Source organism: Schistocerca cancellata, chromosome 3 (assembly GCF_023864275.1).
Source record: "Schistocerca cancellata isolate TAMUIC-IGC-003103 chromosome 3, iqSchCanc2.1, whole genome shotgun sequence".
In the NCBI taxonomy this organism is placed as follows: Eukaryota; Metazoa; Arthropoda; class Insecta; order Orthoptera; family Acrididae; genus Schistocerca; species Schistocerca cancellata.
Window position 1 is genome coordinate 691,667,390 of NC_064628.1, and position 20,731 is coordinate 691,688,120.

At 43.5% G+C, this 20,731-nt stretch overlaps 1 protein-coding gene across 1 annotated transcript in view; it reads right to left on the reverse strand.

The window, feature by feature from the left end:
* Positions 1-20,731, reverse strand: part of LOC126176514 (collagen alpha-1(IX) chain-like) — a 341,330-nt gene that overhangs the window by 176,327 nt on the left and 144,272 nt on the right. The window contains exon 4 of the mRNA XM_049923671.1: positions 14,887-14,961. Within this exon, the coding sequence (XP_049779628.1) occupies positions 14,887-14,961 (75 nt within the window). The remainder of the gene's footprint in view (positions 1-14,886; positions 14,962-20,731) is intronic.

The window sequence follows — 20,731 nt, forward strand, 5'->3', positions numbered from 1 at the left end:
TCACATTGACGGCACTTTGAACAGTGGACGTTACATTTCAGATGTGTTACGACCCGTGGCTCCAGCCTTCATTTGATACCTGAGAAACCCTACATTTCAGCAGGAGAATGTACGACCACATGTTGTAGGTCCTGTACGGGCCTTTCTGGATACAGAAAATGTTCGACTGCTGCCGTGGCCAGCACATTCTCCCGATCTCTCACCAATTGAAAACGTCTGGTCAATAGTGGCCGAGCAACTGGCTCGTCACAATACGGCAGACACTATTCTTAATGAACTGTGGTATCGTGTTGAAGCTGCATGGGCAGCTGTACTTGTACACGCCATCCAAGCTCTGTTTGAGTCAGTGCCCAGGCGATTCAAGGCCGTTATTACGGCCAGAGGTGGTTGTTCTGGGTACTGATTTCTCAGGATCTATGCACCCAAATTGAGTGAAAATGTAATCACGTGTCAGTTCTAGTATAATATATTTGTCCAATGAATACCCGTTTATCGTCTGCATTTCTTCTTGGTGTAGCAATTTTAATGGCCAGTAGTGTATTTTACAACCGTTTCGGTGACTCAGTATACCATCTTCATGTCTTAACTGACGCTAAAGAGGTGAATACAGTCGTATGCACGATCCCAACATCTATGAACTCGCTTGATTAGAATACTGTAAAAGCGATGTTGTGCCCGCAACCATCAACTACCAGCTGTAGTGGCGGTGTTGCAAGTAACGTTCTTTAAATGGAATTTTTCGTGGCTACAGTCGTATGTTCCCATGAAGTAATCAATCCATGAGTCTCTGTTTCTTTTCAGGTTCAGTTGTAGTTACAGGTAATGTGAAGTACCGGTTCAGTTCTTCGGCTGGTACGATGGGATCAGCTTGAGCTTTTACTTTGCCTATACCAAACCCACGCAGATTTTTCGAAAAGACAAAAGTGTTTCTGTTGTCGGTTAATGTGTGGCCATGCCTCAGTTTTGCTTTCCTTACAGCTTGTCTGATTCTATTGTGCTTGTGGTTTTAAGTCATATGATTTTCAAGATTGGAGTGCTTTGTTTGTATGCATAATTTCCAGTGTCTCTGAGATACATGGGCAGATTTAGTTCTTCAGTTAGCCAAGGTACAGATTATCTTCTTACTTTACCGGTGTCTTACAGTTGAATAGGTATGCTACTAAACAGATAAAGTTTTACGTTTATGTCCGAGAAAGGAATGGAAGACTTCACCCAATCTATTTTTGCGCCTCACTTGCAAGTTCAGATAAATTAATGCGTTTGAAGTACCGGTATGTGATCAATAGCTGTTTCTATGCGAGAAATTCTAGAAAGTACGTCATGAAAATTATGTTATGGGCGGAAATGCCAGGTGCAGGCATCTGAGAAGTGCGAATGTAATAACAAATATATTTAATGTCATAGAATGATGTTTATTCAGTTTTCTTGATTCTGCTTGATGCATGGTTGATTAAAGGTGCAGGACGAGTATGTGAGTACAACCTCATTAATTTTGAGCTGGACAATAAATTTAATTAATCAACCCCGCAGTACAAGTTCTACAGAAGCGATCGTAAGTGATTAGCGTGCTCTTTTCTGGGATTAGCCAGTATTTCGTCTGGTGAGCTTATATCATATGGCATCTAAATAACAACCAGGGTACCTAATCGCATGACGTAATACACAATTAGTGTACACTGAGGTGATGAACATCATGAGATAACGATATGCCTATATACACTACTGGCCATTAAAATTGCTACACCACGAAGATTACGTGATACAGACGCGAAATTTAACCGACGGGAGAAAGATGATGTGATGTGCAAATGATTAGCTTTTCAGAGCATTCACACAAGGTTGGCGCCGGTGGCGACTCCTACAACGTACTGACATGAGGAAAGTTTCCAGCCGATTTCTCATACACAAACAGCAGTTGACCGGCGTTGCATGGTGGAACGTTGTTGCGATGCCTCGTGTAGGAGGAGAAACGCGTACCATCACGTTTCCGACTTTGATAAAGGTTTGATTGTATCCTACCGCGATTGCGGTTTATCGTACCGTAACATTGCTGCTCGCGTTGGTCGAGATCCAATGACTGTTAGCAGAATATGGAATCGGTGGATTCAGGAGGGTAATACGGAACGCCATTCTGGATCCCAACAGCCTCGTATCACTAGCAGTCGAGATGGCAGGCATCTTATCCCCATGGCTGTAACGGATCGTGCAGCCACGTCTCGATCCCTGAGTCAACAGATGGGAACGTTTGCAAGACAACAACCATCTGCACGAACAGTTCGACGACGTTTGCAGCAGCATGGACTATCAGCTCGGAGACCATGGGTGCGGTTACCATTGACGCTGATTCACAGACAGGAGCGCTTGCGATGGTGTACTCAACGACGAACCTGGGTGCACGAATGGCAAAACATCATTTTTTCGGATGAATCCAGGTTCTGTTTACATAATCGTGATGGTCGCATCCATGTTTGGCGACATCGCAGTGAACGCACATTGGAAGCGTCTATTCGTCATCGCCATACTGGCGTATCCCGGCGTGATGGTATGGGGTGCCATTGGTTACACGTCTCGGTCACCTCTTGTTCGCATTGACGGCACTTTGAACAGTGGCCGTTACATTTCAGATGTGTTACGACCCGTGGCTCTACCCTTCATTCGATCCCTGTGAAACCCAACATTTCAGCAGGATAATGCACGACTGCATATTGCAGGTCCTGTACGGGCCTTTCTGGATACAGAAAATGTTCGACTGTTGTTCTGGCCAGCACATTCTCCAGATCTCTCACCAATTGAAAACGTATGGTCAATGGTGGCAAAGCCACTGGCTCGTCACGATACGCCAGTCACTACTCTTGATGATCTGTGGTATCGTGTTGAAGCTGTATGGACATCTGTACCTGTACACTCCATCCAAGCTCTGTTTGACTCAATGCCCAGACGTATCAAGGCCGTTATTACGGCCAGAGGTGGTTGTTCTGGGTACTGATTTCTCAGGATGTATGTAGCCAAATTTCATGAAAATATAATCACATGTCAGTTCTAGTATAATATATTTGTCCAATGAATACCCGTTTATCATCAGCATTTCTTCTTGGTGTAGCAATTTTAATGGCCAGTAGTGTACATAAATTGGCAGCATCGCGTACACCAGATCTAAAAGGGCAGTGCATTGGCGGAACTGTCATTTCTATTCAGGTGTTTGAGGATGAAAGACGTCCGACTTGAGTATCACCGCACGACGGGAATTAACAGACTTCGAACGCTGAATGGTAGCTGGAGCTAGACGCATGGGACATTACGTTTCGGAAGTCGTCAGGAAATTCAGCACTACGAGGTCCGCAGTGTTAAGAGTGTGCCGCGAGTACCAAAGTTCAAGCATTACCTCTCACCACGGACCACGTAGAGGCCGACAGCCTTCACTTAACGACTTAGAGCAGCTGCATTTTTGTAGAGTTGTCAGTGCTAAAGGATAAGCAACACTGCATAAAGTAATAGCAGAAATCAACGTGGGACGTACGACGAACGTATCCCTTAGGACAGTGCTGTGGAAGTTCGCGTTGATGGGATACGGCAGCAGACGACCGACGCGACTGCCTTTGCTAACGGCACGACATCGCATGCAGCGCCTCTCCTGACCTCGTGACTATATCGGTTGTACCCTAGACAACTGGAAAGCCGTGACCTGGTAATATGAGTCCCTATTTCGGTTGGTCAGAAAAAAAACTCCTCCAGAACAGGCTGTGAAGGCCCAACGCTACCGACCGGCCGCCGTGTCGTCCTAAGCCCACACGTGTCACTGGATGCGGATACCGAGGGTCATATGGTCAGCACACCGCTCTCACGGCCATAGTTTCCGAGAGCGGAGCCTCTACTTCTCAATCAGGTAGCTCCTCAGTTTGCCTCACAAGGGCTGAGTGCACACCGCTTGCTAACAGCGCTCGGCAGACCGGTTGGTGACCCATCCAAGTTCTAGCCTAGCTAGACAGCGCGTAAATTTGGTGATCGGACGGGAACCGGTTTTACCACTGTGGCAAGGCCGTTGGCTCAGTTGGTAAGAGCTGATGGTATACCAGGTGTACCGGTATGAAATGAGCGTTAAGATAAAAATGTATCGTTAGGGAACATTTGTTGTGAACGAGCCTTTTTTTTTTGTTTGGTTGGTATGACATCTGTCAAAGATACACTCCTGGAAATGGAAAAAAGAACACATTGACACCGGTGTGTCAGACCCACCATACTTGCTCCGGACACTGCGAGAGGGCTGTACAAGCAATGATCACACGCACGGCACAGCGGACACACCAGGAACCGCGGTGTTGGCCGTCGAATGGCGCTAGCTGCGCAGCATTTGTGCACCGCCGCCGTCAGTGTCAGCCAGTTTGCCGTGGCATACGGAGCTCCATCGCAGTCTTTAACACTGGTAGCATGCCGCGACAGCGTGGACGTGAACCGTATGTGCAGTTGACGGACTTTGAGCGAGGGCGTATAGTGGGCATGCGGGAGGCCGGGTGGACGTACCGCCGAATTGCTCAACACGTGGGGCGTGAGGTCTCCACAGTACATCGATGTTGTCGCCAGTGGTCGGCGGAAGGTGCACGTGCCCGTCGACCTGGGACCGGACCGCAGCGACGCACGGATGCACGCCAAGACCGTAGGATCCTACGCAGTGCCGTAGGGGACCGCACCGCCACTTCCCAGCAAATTAGGGACACTGTTGCTCCTGGGGTATCGGCGAGGACCATTCGCAACCGTCTCCATGAAGCTGGGCTACGGTCCCGCACACCGTTAGGCCGTCTTCCGCTCACGCACCAACATCGTGCAGCCCGCCTCCAGTGGTGTCGCGACAGGCGTGAATGGAGAGACGAATGGAGACGTGTCGTCTTCAGCGATGAGAGTCGCTTCTGCCTTGGTGCCAATGATGGTCGTATGCGTGTTTGGCGCCGTGCAGGTGAGCGCCACAATCAGGACTGCATACGACGGAAGCACACAGGGCCAACACCCGGCATCATGGTGTGGGGAGCGATCTCCTACACTGGCCGTACACCACTGGTGATCTTCGAGGGGACACTGAATAGTGCACGGTACATCCAAACCGTCATCGAACCCATCGTTCTACCATTCCTAGACCGGCAAGGGAACTTGCTGTTCCAACAGGACAATGCACGTCCGCATGTATCCCGTGCCACCCAACGTGCTCTAGAAGGTGTAAGTCAACTACCCTGGCCAGCAAGATCTCCGGATCTGTCCCCAATTGAGCATGTTTGGGACTGGATGAAGCGTCGTCTCACGCGGTCTGCACGTCCAGCACGAACGCTGGTCCAACTGAGGCGCCAGGTGGAAATGGCATGGCAAGCCGTTCCACAGGACTACATTCAGAATCTCTACGATCGTCTCCATGGGAGAATAGCAGCCTGCATTGCTGCGAAAGGTGGATATACACTGTACTAGTGCCGACATTGTGCATGCTCTGTTGCCTGTGTCTATGTGCCTGTGGTTCTGTCAGTGTGATCATGTGATGTATCTGACCCCAGTAATGTGTCAATAAAGTTTCCCCTTCCTGGGACAATGAATTCACGGTGTTCTTATTTCAATTTCCAGGAGTGTATTTAGTCCACATCAAGTCATGGAACAAACAACATCATGTGTTTTCATCGTGTTAACAATATTGAATTTTGTACCAGAAAGTTATGATTTGCAGAAAGCATTAATGTTTTGTTTTCATTTGAAAAAAAGTGCTGCAGAGTCGCATCGAATGCTTGTCGAGGCAAATGGTGATCATGCTCCATGAGAAGCAACATGCAAAAGATGGTTTCAATGGTTCAGAAATAATGATTTTGATGTAAGAAATGAAGAACGTGGAAGACCACCAAAAAAGTTCGAAGACGCCGAATTGCAAACAATATTGGATGAAGATGATACTTTGAGTCAGAAGCAAATGGCAGCAATGCTAAATGTTGCACAACAAACAATTTCTGATCGTTCGAAAGCTATGGGAAAGATCCAAAAGTGTGGAAAATGGGTACCACATGAATTGAATGAAACACAGATGGAAAACCGAAAAACCATTTGTCAAATTTTGCTTCAAAAGACATGAAAGAAAATCAATTTTGCATCAAATTGTTACTGGCGATGAAAAATGGATTTATTTTAAGAATCCTAAACGGGAAAAATCATGGGTTAATCCGGGACAACCATCAACATCGACTGCAAAACCAGATCGATTCGGCAAGAAGACAATGCTCTGTGTTTGGTGGGATCAGAAAGGTGTGATGTATCACGAGCTACTAAAACCCGGTGAAACTGTGAATACTAATCGCTACAGACAACAAATGATCTATTTGAACTATCCATTGATCGAAAAAAGACCAGAATGGGCCAGAAGACATGGCAAAGTAATATTTTTACACGACAATGCACCTGCACACAAAGCAAAACTGCTTCAGGATACAATCAAAACACTTGGCTGGGAGCTGCTTCCCCACCCGCCGTATTCACCAGACTTGGCCCCTTCCGACTATCATTTGTTTTCATCAATGGGACACGCGTTGGCTGAGGAACACTTCGATTTCTACGAAGAAGTCGAAAATTGGGTGTCTGTTTGGTTTGCTTCAGAAGACGAACATTTCTATACGCGTGATGTCCACAAATTGGCAGAAAGGTGGTCAAAATACACAGAAAGCAATGGTCAGTACTTTGAATAAAATGTTTTTACTTTCAATTCAAAATTAGTGTTTCATTTTCACAAAAAACGCTCATTTCATACCGGTACACGTGGTATTCGAGTGTGGTGCAGACCCCTTGTCAACAAGGCACTGTGCAAGATGATGGTTGGACTGGAGCCTCTATCTAACTGAATCCATCGTTGACTCGAAATGGATATGTTCGGTTACTTGGAGACCATTTGTTGCCATTCATGGACTTCATGTTCCCAAACAAATGGTTCAAATGGCTCTGAGCACTATGGGACTCATATTCTGAGGTCATTAGTCCCCTAGAACTTAGAACTACTTAAACCGAACTAACCTAAGGACATCACACACATCCATGCCCGAGGCAGGATGTGAACCTGCGACCGTAGTGGTCTCGCGGTTCCAGACTGCAGCGCCTAGAACCGTCGGCCACTTCGGCCGGCCATGTTCCCAAACAACGATGGAATTTTTGTAGATGACAGTGCGCCATAACAGTGAACCACAATTGTTCGTGATTGGTTTGAAAGACATTCTGGACAATTCGAACGAATGATCCGACCACCCAGAGTGCACGACATGAATCCCATCGAACAGCTATGGGACATAATCTAGAGGTCAGTTCGTGCACAAAATCCTGCACCGGCACCACTTCCGCCATTGTGGACAGTTATATTTCGGCAGGGCATTTCCAACAGCTTGTTGAGACCATGTCACATCAAGTTGCTGCACTACACTGTGAAAAAGGAGGTTCGATACGATGTTAGGAGATACCACATGGCTTTCGTCACCTCACTGTAAATGTAAGCACGAGTTTTGCAGAGGGCAGACGTTGGAACGCCTCTAAGCTAGCGAAGGATGGTTGTTACGCATGTATTCAGCCTGTTACCTCAATAACCCTTGGCTGCTCGACACCCATCAACCTAGAAGGCTAATCTCAACTCTTTGCTGCATTAGGCTTAACCAAGGATGTTTTCCGCCGGACCTCCACCGTACTGGAATCAACCCATATCTGTACTGCGAATGCACCAGCTCTACAAAAAGTGACTTAACCACATTCTCTTTGCATACACAAAATGGGAAAGAAAATACATCTACCATTTGTGAAACACCTTTACCACCTGAAAATAAAATTTCTCACAAGTATTTCCATTCCGCTTTCTATGCACATTATTAGTATTTACAATAACTTTTTAAAATTTTTACAATATGCCAAGATACCCTTGTAGTTACAGCACAGTACTTGGAGTTATGTTAGTAGTTATTTCTAAAGAGCATACAAGCGAACTGTATATTGTGTCATCATAATATGAAATAGTTCCATCAGTATTAGATATTGTGCGGTCTCTTCACCTTTTTCTGTTTTCGTACCGAATAATGTCTTTCGTTAACACTGTACTTCAAAACTTATCATTCAAGCATTGTTTTCACATAATTTCAATGAACATATGTACTTTTAGCTTGTAGGAAATCCTTTTGATATGCTTTTGATTTTATTAATTTCATACTATGACTATCGATTAATGTGATTCAATGTATGTAACTTTTATCTGCTTATTTGGCAGATCTTTTCTGGAGGTAAAAGAGAATTATTTTATCTATGATACTGGTTGTAGAGCTTCGTGGGCAAGTACTCAATTACAAATACCTCTACAGATGCGTGATTACTGTGCCATTCACAATTCAGTGCCTATCAGACGGTTCATCGAACTACCTGTAAGCTACTTCTCTATCGTCCCACTCTCGCACAATGCGCGGGAAAATATGTAAATATTTTCGTGCGAGCTCCGAATTTTCTTACTTTATTATGGGGATAATTTTTCCCTTTGTAGACGGGCGCCAATAAAATATTTTCACACTCTGATGAGAAAGTTGGGTACTGAAATTTCATTAGAAGGCCCTGCCGCAGTGAAAAACGCCTTTGTTTTAATGAATGCCACACCAATTCGTGTATCATAACCGTTGCACCCTCTTGCTTACTTCACGATAATACAAAACGAGTTGCCCTCCATTAATTTTTTTCTATGTCCTCCGTAAATACTATCTGTTGAGGGTTGCACGCCGCACAGCAGTATTCTAGGAGAGAGCGGACAAACTTAGTGTAAGCAGTCTCTTCAGTAGACCTGTTACATTTTCTAGGTGTTCAGGCAATAAATCACAGTTTTCGGTTTGCTTTCCCCACAAAATTATCTATGTGATTGTTCGAAATTAAATTAATCGTAATTGTAATCGCCAAGTGTTTAGTCGAACTGACACCCTTTAGATTTGTGTGATTTGTCGTGTAAGTGAAATTTAGCGGATTCCTTTTTAGTACTCATGAGGGTGATACATACCGGGTGATCAAAAAGTCAGTATAAATTTGAAAACATAATAAACCACGGAATTATGTAGATAGAGAGGTAAAAATTGACACACATGCTTGGAATGACATAGGGTTTTATTAGAACCAAAGAAACACCGCATATTGCTAGACGCGTGAAAGATCCCTTGCGCGCGTCGTTTGGTGATGATCGTGTGCTCAGCCGCCACTTTCGTTATGCTTGGCCTCCCAGGTCCCCAGACCTCAGTCCGTGCGACTATTGGCTTTGGGGTTACCTGAAGTCGCAAGTGTATCGTGATCGACCGACATCTCTAGGGATGCTGAAAGACAACGTCCGACGCCAATGCCTCACCATTACTCCGGACGTGCTTTACAGTGCTGTTCACGACATTATTCCTCGACTACAGCTATTGTTGAGGAATGATGGTGGACATATTGAGCATTTCCTGTAAAGAACATCATCTTTGCTTTGTCTTACTTTGTTATGCTAATTATTGCTATTCTGATCAGATGAAGCGCCATCTGTCGGACATTTTTTGAACGTTTGTATTTTTTTGGTTCTAATAAAACCCCATGTCATTCCAAGCATGTATGTCAATTTGTACCTCCCTATCTACATTATTCCGTGATTTATTCAGTTTTCAAATTTATACTGACTTTTTGATCACCCAGTACTTTTCATTATTTATAGTGAACTGGCGCTGTTTTCACCATACAGATATCTTATGTAAATCATTTTGCAACCAGGTGATTAATGACAGCATCATCTGCAAACAATCTAAGAGGACTTCTGAGATTGTCTCCTAAATCGTTTATGTAGACGAGGAACGACAGAGGGCCTGTAACACTTCCTTCGTGAATGTCAGATATTACTTTCGTTGAAAGAAATTTAGGAACCAGCCACTTTTATATAGTTTTATTTACGGCACGATGTGACAAGTCTATTACGAGAACTGAGGGTAGGCGAAAACCATAAACGCATGCGTGTTATCAATCGTACTAACGATAATGAGTCCACAATTTGTAGGCGCACACCTGATTTGGATGAATTGAGATTGGGAACACCTAGGTCAGCCGTAATAAAGTGTCTGAGGACGTTGCGTGTCGACTGCGTGATATCTTCGAGACTCCGCCTGGAGTAATAGCCAGAGGGGCGTTATTTACAGCACCAATTTCCGATGGAGTTATGCCGCCGCCTGGCTCTAACTCAGGCTGCTCTCTCGCGGTCGTACGCCCAGTCTTAAATACTTGTCGTCTCGTTTATGGCTCGTAACTCACCAGAGCAGACGACTACAATGGTGACTAAGCGCTCCATACCGCCTTGTGACGTCGTTCCAGGCGTAGCCGCGAGTGCGCTTGGTTTGGTACTTCCGCTCTAATTCTTTCTGGGTTATTATTAGAAATTCGTCATTTGTTACAGTCAGATAACATACTGCGCACAGTGTTTATTAGTGTGTACTAATTCTTCTACTAAACAATTTCACTCAAAAGATGTTGATCGTATCAGTTTAGTCACAGGAGAATGTCCAGCGTCGCGAAAGTTGTCCTAATTCACATTTAAACAGATTTAGTTGGGTCAAATTTTACGTGGTTAGGTAACAAGCCTTAACACATTCCGAAGACAACTTCAGACCTAACCTCGTCTGTAATGGTCGTTTGAATATGCTCAAATTTCCGTAAATAACAGCAGCTGTGTGGAGGAACAACAATATTGCCAAGACTGAACTCTATCTCCATTACTCACAATAGAATTGCAAAGGTAGTTGCAATAAGTGCACTATAAAAGGATCTTATACGAGTAGAATGACCTCCAGTATATTAACATAACTGGGTGCGTGAAGCAAAAATACACTTGCAACAGACTATTTCAAGGTCATAAATTTTTCCGTTTAACAAAATTTTTTTGTCTACTCATATTATCGGGCGAAAGAAGACATTTCTAAACCAAATTTGAAAAAAGAAACGTTCAAAGAGTCCATGAAATGGTTTGTCTTAAATGAGGAATCAAATAGATCAAAGAAATATTTGGCCCGCCTTTGAAAGATGCTCGAAATGATTACAGTGAATAAAGTTGGACCGTCTACATCATTCAGCAGACAAACATCCTCTAGTACCCTCTTTAAAAACCGGCACCTCATTCGCTGCATATGATTTCGAGCATCATTCAAAAGTGTGTCAAATGTTTTTCTAATCTATTTTGATTCTTACTTCTAGACAAATCATGCCAAAAAACGTTTGATCGTTTTTCTGTATTTTTTTTAAAACTGACATTTAAATATCCCACTGATGTAACTTTTTATGGGCAAAATACCTAGGCCTTCAAGAAATGAACTATTTAGTACTACATTTACATAGATAGCAGCATCAATTCGTGAAACATTTGAAATTTTCCACAAATCACTAAGTTTTTCTTAATTACCCGTGAATAATTTCATTGCAATGCTTTTTTTGCAAAGGCAGACATCACGATGGTCAATTTGATACCTCATTTGTCCATTTCCAATGCTTTGCTTGGCTATGAAGGTTCGAACAAAACTTTTCCCTCAAATAATTTACTAACTTTCTTCTTAATTGCTCTCATTACTTTCAAGTATTTAAAATTTGTTGCAAACTAAACCTCACGATGGTCAGTGTGATTTGTCCATTTACACTCCACGCTTGACTATAATAATGCAGACAAAAATGCATTATTTGATTTTCTCTCAAATAATAAACGTTTTGTTTATTACAACGGATACTTACAAGCAATTAATTTTTTTTTTTTTTTTTTTTTTTTTTTTTTTTTTTTTTTTTTTTTTTTTTTTTTTTTGCAAAACAAGACGTCATCACAGTCCATTTAATACACCAGTTTTCCAGTTCCCACTCTCGGCTTGGGAATAAAAGTTCGGACAAATATTGATTGTGTAATTTCTAGGGAGTTTTGTTTTCGAGCCACTCATACATTTGGCCAAAAAGTAAGTGTGACGGAAAATGCTATGAACGAACCAAAAACAACGGAAATATCAGTGTCAAACAACAGTTCTTACTCATTTATGTTTCATCAGATAATAAATAGAATAGCATTTCTTATTTCGAACGGCATTTTCATTCATAAGTCAGAAGTGCTAGTTCTGCAATAGAAATATAACATCAAAATCTGCTTCAGCATATTTTAAAGCTCTTTGGCTCAGGGCAATACCGTGCGATACCGGAGGGCCACCTACGTTCGCAGAGCTGGATATTTATGTAATATACTTAAAAGAGAATTATTTCTAAACCTTGTATGCTATATTAATGTAAAACTTTTTTAAAAAAATATGCATCTTTGTGTGAACATAACGTAGAATATCTAGAATGCTTGACCAGCTTTCGCAGTGGGTTCAATGTCACTAATCTCACTAGGAAAAACAAATCAATAAATAAAAACATAAGGAAAAAAATTCATGTAGAATTATGAAAGCACTCTAGTGACAATATGATAGCATATCTAACAAAAATAATTCAAGAAATTGGGAAACAAAGCCACTGCTAAGTAAATGGACGTTTGAGTTAATAGATCCCCTACATAAAAAAGGAGATAAAATAGATCCTAACAATTGTACAAGAATCTTCCGTTTGCAGTGACCTTTAAGACCCTGACGGAGGTACTTTTCAACAAAACTGAAAGAATACTTGATCCACAGTTAGGGGATATCAAACAGGGTTCAGAGAGAGTTAACATTTGTAGATTTTGAAACGGTGTACGATTCTATTGATAGAAATATATTATTCAACATTTTAAGAGAGTTTCGACTACATAACAAAACAAGGAAAATAATTAAATCAACTTTAACCAACACAACATCAAAGGTAAAATTAATGGGAGAATTGTTACAAATTTTAAAAAATGTATCATGAGTAAGACAAAGAGACGGTTTATCGCTTCTAGTTTCTAACTATGCATTACAGAAAGTGTTTAGACATTGGAGAAAGGTCATAAATGCCAAGGGTATACAACTATGACGGAAGCCAAACTTGATCGCTGTAGATTGCAGATGACAAGTCACTTATCACAGATCGTTTTGGAAGTACAGAAGAATAAATCACAGAATTAGAACGTCAAGCAGGAAAGTAGGTTAGAAGTGTCACATGAAAAAAAAAATCTAGGCAAACATCAGTAATGCACCCCAAAAGCTTAAAGTAAATAACAACCAAAAATCTAAATTACACTGTTTAAAATATCTAGGAGAATGGGTGGTTGTTGTGGTTCTTGTGGTCTTCAGTCGAGAGACTGCAGCTCTCCATGCTACTCTATCCTGTGCAAGCTTTTTCATCTCCCAGTACCTACTGCAACCTGCATCCTTCTGAATCTGTTTAGTGTATTCATCTCTTGGTCTCCCTCTACGATTTTTACCCTCCACGCTGCCCTCCAATACTAAATTGGTGATCCCTTGACGCCTCATAATATGCCCTACCAACCAGTCCCTTCTTCTAGTCAAGTTTTGCCACAAATTTCTCTTCTCTCCAATTCTATTCAGTACCTCCTCATTAGTTATGTGATCTACCCATATAATCTTCAGCATTCTTCTGTAGCACCACATTTTGAAAGCCTCTATTCTCTTCTTGTCTAAACTATTTATCGTCGTGTTTCACTTGCATACATGACTACACTCCATACAAATACTTTCAGAAACAACTTCCTGACACTTAAATCTATACTCGATGTTAACAAATTTCTCCTGTTCAGAAACGCTTTCCTTACCATTGCTAGTCTACATTTTATATCCTCTCTACTTCGACCATCATTAGTTATTTTGCTCCCCAAATAGCAAAACTCATTTACTACTTTAAGCGTCTCATTTCCTCATCTAATTCCCGCAGCATCGCCCGATTTAATTCGACTACATTCCATTATCCTCGTTTTGCTTTTGTTGATGTTCATCTTATATCCTCCATTCAAGACACTGTCCATTCCGGTCAACTGCTCCTCCAAGTCCTTTGCTGTCTCTGACGGAATCACAATGTCATCGGCGAACCTCAAAGCTTTAATTTCTTCTTCATGGATTTTAATTCCAACTCTGAATTTTTCTTTTATTTCCTTTACTGATTGCTCAATATACAGATTGAATAACATCGGGGATAGGCTACAACCCTGTCTCACTCCCTTCCCAACTACCGCTTCCCTTACATGCCCCTGGACTCTTATAACTGCCATCTGGAGAATGGGTATGAAACAAAATAATGGAAAAGAAAGTAAGGGAGACTAGGATACATAAAAAAGAAAGAGCAACAAACATATATCTGCAGTCTCTTTATCCTGGAACCCAAAACTGAAACACTATGAAATAGTGGTCACACTAGGAATATTCTGGGCATTAGAACATCTTAAACTGACTACAAAGGGAGAGCTAAAGAACTGGAAGAAGACACCTAAGAAATGTACTAATGAGAAAAAGATTAATATTCTGTGGGCGTACATGCAGGATTAAAAAAGGCAGAGTAAGCAAACAGATCTCTGGCTTAGTAAACAATTACAAATCTAAAATAATATGTCTGAGAGACTTAGGAATATGCGGAAAATGTAGAAGTCGACCTGGACACAATAAGAAATAGAAAACTTTTAAAGAAGCAACGGGAAAGGCAGGATTTCAGGACAGAAGAAAATCAATAAGTGGAAGAAAGAAGACGCTAGGAGAGATGGAACAAGAATGAAGTGTGGACCCAAAGGAAACCGCAGTTGAAACGAGAGAAGCACAAACACTGTTACTACATCGTAACCATATTTTATTAAGTGGAAATTTAAGTTATAGGGAACAAAGAGCTTTCAGTCATAAGTAACAGACTGGGAATGTATGGAATGGTTGCAGCTGATCTTTGGTTAGAAGAGCAGTGAACGCAGACAGTGCTAGATGCGGTACTCACCCCCAGGAAGGAATCGTCGCACTTGTCGGCAGCCACGGACGGGTCCCCGAAGATTCGCAGCTCCTGGACGACGCCCTGCGCAACAAACAGCCGCAGCAGCGCGTGAGCAATCGTCGTCATGGCGGGAGCCCAGCACAGGAGGAAGCTGCGCCTAGTCCTGCCTAGTCTGCCACTCACGGACTTCCGCGCTTATCCGCCTGCTTAGCTCCGCGGCTGATAGCAGAGCCCTTTCAAAATTCTCGACAGCAAGTGATATTGGAAAACGGTCGTTGGTCGTTAATGCTCGGCGGACCATTGTTTCAGGATGAAGGAAAAGAGCTGGTGGTCCTACTAGCACCGAAAATACTTTGCTGTCAATTACGATTTCAACACCATGAAGACGGCAGGCAAAAAAAAGTTGGTATGAAGTGTACTACATCTACATTTATACTCCGCAAGCCACCCAACGGTGTGTGGCGGAGGGCACTTTACGTGCCACTGTCATTACCTCCCTTTCCTGTTCCAGTCGCGTATGGTTCGCGGGAAGAACGACTGCCGGAAAGCCTCCGTGCGCGCTCGAATCTCTCTAATTTCAAATTCGTGATCTCCTCGGGAGGTATAAGTGGGAGGAAGCAATATATTCGATACCTCGTCCAGAAACGCACCCTCTCGAAATCTGGACAGCAAGCTACATCGCGATGCAGAGCGCCTCTCTTGCAGAGTCTGCCACTTGGGTTTGCTAAACATCTCCGTAACGCTATCACGCTTACCAAATAACCCTGTGACGAAGCGCGCCGCTCTTCTTTGGATTTCTCTATCTCCTCCGTCAACCCGACTTTGTACGGATCCCACACTGATGAGCAATAGTCAAGTATAGGTCGAACGAGTGTTTTGTAAGCCACCTCCTTTGTTGATGGACTACATTTTCTAAGGACTCTCCCACTGAATCTCAACCTGGCACCCACCTTACCAACAATTAATTTTATATGATCATTCCACTTCAAATCGTTCCGTACGCATACTTCCAGATATTTCACAGAAGTAACTGCTACCAGTGTTTGTTCCGCTATCATATAATCAAACAATAAAGGCTCCTTCTTTCTATGTATTCGCAATACATTACATTTGTCTATGTTAAGGGTCAGATGCCACTTCCTGCACCAAGTGCCTATCCGCTGCAGATCTTCCTGCATTTCGCTGCAATTTTCTAATGCTGCAACCTCTCTGTATACTACAGCATCATCCGCGAAAAGCCGCATGGAACTTCCGACACTATCTACCAGGTCATTTATATATATTGTGAAAAGCAATGGTCCCATAACACTCCCATGTGGCACGCCAGAGGTTACTTAAACGTCCGTAGACGTCTCTCCATTAAGAACAACATGCTGTGTTCTGTTTGCTTAAAACTCTTTAATCCAGCCACACAGCTGGTCTGATATTCCGTAGGCTCTTACTTTATCAGGTGACAGTGTGGACCTGTATCGAACGCCTTCCGGAAGTCAAGGAAAATGGCATCGACCTGGGAGCCTGTATCTAATATTTTCTGGGTCTCGTGAACAAAGAAGGCGAGTTGGGTCTCACACGATCGCGGTTTCCGGAATCCGTGTTGATTCCTACAGAGTAGATTGTGGGTTTCCAGAAATGTTATGGTACGTGAGCAAAAAACATGTTCTAAAATTCTACAACAGATCGATGTCGGAGATATAGGCCTATAGTTTTGTGCATCTGCTCGACGACCCTTCTTGAAAACTGGAACTACCTGTGCTCTTTTCCAATCATTTGGAACCTTCCGTCCCTCTAGTGACTTGCAGTACACGGCTATTAGAAGGGGGGGGGGGGGGAAGTTCTTTCGCGTACTCTGTGTAGAATCGAACTGGTATCCCGTCAGGTCCAGTGGACTTTCCTCTGTTGAGTGATTTCAGTTGCTTTTCTATTCCTTGGACACTTATTTCGATGTCAGCAATTTTTTCGTTTTTGCGAAGATTTAGAGAATGAACTGCAGTGCGGTCTTCCTCTGTGAAACAGCTTCGGAAAAAGGTGTTTAGTATTTCAGCTTTATGCGTCTCATCCTGTGTTTCAGTGCCATCATCATGCCAGAGTGTCTGAATATGCTGGTTTTTTTTTCTTTATTGTCATTTAAACACCTTTACATAAGGTGGGCTGGCAGCAGCATATTACGCTGCTCTTCAGCCACAAGTTTAACAACTGAGAAAACAATGAAGACACAGAATAGACAGAACAAAATTGTGGGGCAAAAAACAGTAGACACATAAACAAAGAACACGTAGCCGTTCACATGCGAAGACACTGAAAGAAACTGTTGGCACTGCACAGGGACACTGATGAATTAGACGGTACAGGTGAACGAAGGAGCGTGACGGCGAAAAACACTAAAGCACAAACATGATGGCACACACACGATAAACTGATGGCGATGATCTCCGGCGCGCGAATGTCCACTGAACGTGTGCGAGTCCGGGGACCTGCCAAGAAGGGAGGAAGGTGGTGGGGGTGGTAGAGGGGAGAGCAGGGATGCCAATGGCAGGGGGCATGGGGGGAGGAATGAAGGGCGGAGGGGGGTAGGGGAAGCCCGAGGGAGGAGGGGGGAGGAAGGGAGGATGGAGGGAAAGGAGAGAGAAGGGAGAGAGTGTACCCTAAGGAAAAAACACAGGAAGTGGGAGGATCAAAGTTGATAGGAGGGGTAGATGGAGGGCATCATCAGGGAGGGGAAGCTGGCGGAAGCCACCTTGGGAGAGGATAAGGAGGGTGGAGAGATGGAGAGCAGGTGGGACGTGGAAATACAGGCGTGGCAGCGGATGGGAGTGGAAGAGGATGTGAGAGACAAGCGGGTAAGGGGGATCTAGTTTACGGGAGGTGTATAGGATCCGTATCCATTCGAGGAAGAGGAAGAGGAGGAGGTGTGGGAACGGAATAAGATCGTACAGGATCCGCATGGGGGAGGGGAGGCAGATACGATAGGCGAGGCGGAGAGCATGGCGTTCAAGGATTTGAAGGGATTTGTAAACGGTAGGAGGGGTGGAGATCCAGGTAGGATGGGCATAGCAGAGGATAGGGCGGAATGAGGGGTTTATAGGTGTGGAGGATGGTGGAGGGGTCCAGACCCCATGTACGGCCAGAAAGGAGTTTGAGGAGACGGAGCCGGGAGCGTGCCTTGGCTTGGAGTGTCTGGAGATGGGGGGTCCAGGAGAGGCGACGGTCGAGGGTGACGCCAAGGTACTTAAGGGTGGGGGTGAGGGGTATAGGACGGCCATAGATGGTGATATAGAAATCGAGGAGGCGGAAGAAGGGGTGGTTTTGCCTACAATGATCGCCTGCTGGATATGCTGTTCCGATCCACTTACTCATTTAATGTAAGACCAGAACTTCCTAGGATTTTCTGTCAAGTCGGTACATAGAATTTTACTTTCGAATTCACATCCATGGATGTGATAATCATAAGCCCTTCAGCGCAACCATTAAAGTGGATAAAAGGATACCTATACAGGGTGAACATTGATAAAACAGAAAAACTGCAAGGATGGATTCCTGACTGAAAATGGAGGAAAAAATCCTTTGAACATGTGAGTGGAAATGCATAGATGCCGCTGACGAATGAAAGTTCCTCTCACCACGTGCCGGGTTTTCCTTGTGTGTTTCAGGCTGTGTGATTGACGGAGCGTACTCTAAGCAGCAGAATGGTGCCGTATTCATGTCGTGAACAAGCCGAGACGGTGTCTGTGTGCGGCCAAGCAGATGGAAACGGTCGAAAGGCAGAACCAGGTTCTCCAAATCTGGTGTACGCACAGTCCGCTGCCTCCCTGCAATTTCGTCTGTCTGAAAGGACCCATCACACAAACGCCCAAAAATGGTTTGAAATGTTGTGTGATGAGTCTGCATCTACATCTACATCGATACTCTGCAAATCACATTTAAACGCTTAGCATAGGGTTCATCGACCACCTTCTCAATTCTCTATTATTCCAATCTCGTACAGCGCGCGCAAAGAATGAACACCTGTATTTTTCTGTACGAGCTCTGATTTCTCTTATTGTATCGTGGTGATCGTTTCTCCCTATGTAGGTCGGTGTCAACAAAATATTTTCGATTCGGAGGAGAAAGTTGGTGTTTGGAATTTCGTGAGAAGATTCCGTCGCAACTATAAACGCCTTTCTTTTAATTATGTCCAGCCCAAATGCTGTATCATTTCCCTGGCATTCGCTCTCATATTTCGCGATAACACAAAACGTGTTGCCCTCCTTTGAACTTTTTCAATGTAGTCCGTCAGTCCTATCTGGTAAGGATTCCACATCGCGCAACAGTATTCTAAAAGAGGACGGACAAGCGTAGTATAGGCAGTCTCCTTAGTAGTTCTGTTACATTTTCTAAGTGTCCTGCCAATAAAACGCAGTCTTTGGTTAGCTTTCCCCACAACATTTTCTATGTGTTTCTTCCAATTTAAGTTGTTCGTAATTGTAATTCCTAGGTATTTAGTTGAATTTACGGCCTCTAGATTTGACTGATTTATCGTTTAACCGAAGTTTAACGGATTTCTTTTAGCACTCATGTGGATGACCTCACACTTTTCCTTATTTCGGGTCAACTGCCAATTTTTGCATCATTCAGATATTTTTTCTAAATCGTTTCGCAATTTGTTTTGATCTTCTTATGACTTTATTATTCAATAAACGGCAGCTTCATCTACAAACAACCTATGGCGGCTGCTCAGATTGTCTCCCAAATCGTTCATATAGATAAAGAACAGCGAAGGGACTATAACACTACCTTGGGGAACGCCAGAAATCACTTCTGTTTTACTCGATGACTTTCCGTCAATTACTAAGAACTGTGACCTCTCTGATACGAAATCACGAATCCAGTCACATAACTGAGACGATATTCCATAAGCACGCAATTCACTACAAGCCGCTTGTGTGGTACAGTGTCAAAAGCCTTCCGGAAAGCCAGAAATACGGAATCGATCTGGAATCCCTTGTCAATAGCACACAACTCTTCATGTGGATAAAGAGCTAGTTGTTTTACACAAGAAAGATGTTTTCTAAATCCATGTTGACTGTGTGTCAAAATGTTGATATGTGTGTGAACTCCTAAGGAACCAAACTGCTTAGGTCCTCAGTCCCCAGACTTACACACTACTTATACTAACTTATGCGAAGAACAACACACACATCCGTGCCCGAGGGAGGACTCGAACCTCCGGCGGAAGGGGCCGCGCAGTCCGTTACATGACGCCTCAAACCACGCGGCCACTCCGCGCGGCGACTGTGTGTCAATAGACCGTTTCCTTCGAGGTAATTAATAATGTTCGAACACAATATATGTTCCAGAATCCTGCTGAATATCGACGTTAATGATATGCGCCTGTAATTTGGTGGATTACTCCTACTACCTTTCTTGAATATTGGTGTGACCTGTGCAACTTTCCAGTCTTCGGGTACGTATCTTTCGTCGAGCAACGATTGTATATGATTGTTAAGTATGGAGCTAAGCATCAGCATACTCTGAAAGGAACCTAATTGGTATACAGTCTTGGCCAGAAGACTTGCTTTTAGTAAGTGATTTAAGTTGCTTCACTACTCCGAGGATATTTACTTCTACGTTACTCATGTTGGCATCTGTTCTCGATTCGAATTCTGGAATATTTACTTCGTCTTTTTTGTGAAGTGATTTCGGAAGGCTGTGTTTAGTACCTCTGCTTTGGCAGCACTGTCTTCGCTAGTATCGTCATTGCTATCGCACAGAGATGGCAGTGATTGTTTCTTGCCGCTAACATACTTCACATACGACGAGAATCTCTTTGGATGTTCTGCCAGGTTTCGAGACAAAGTTTCGTTGTGGAAACTAT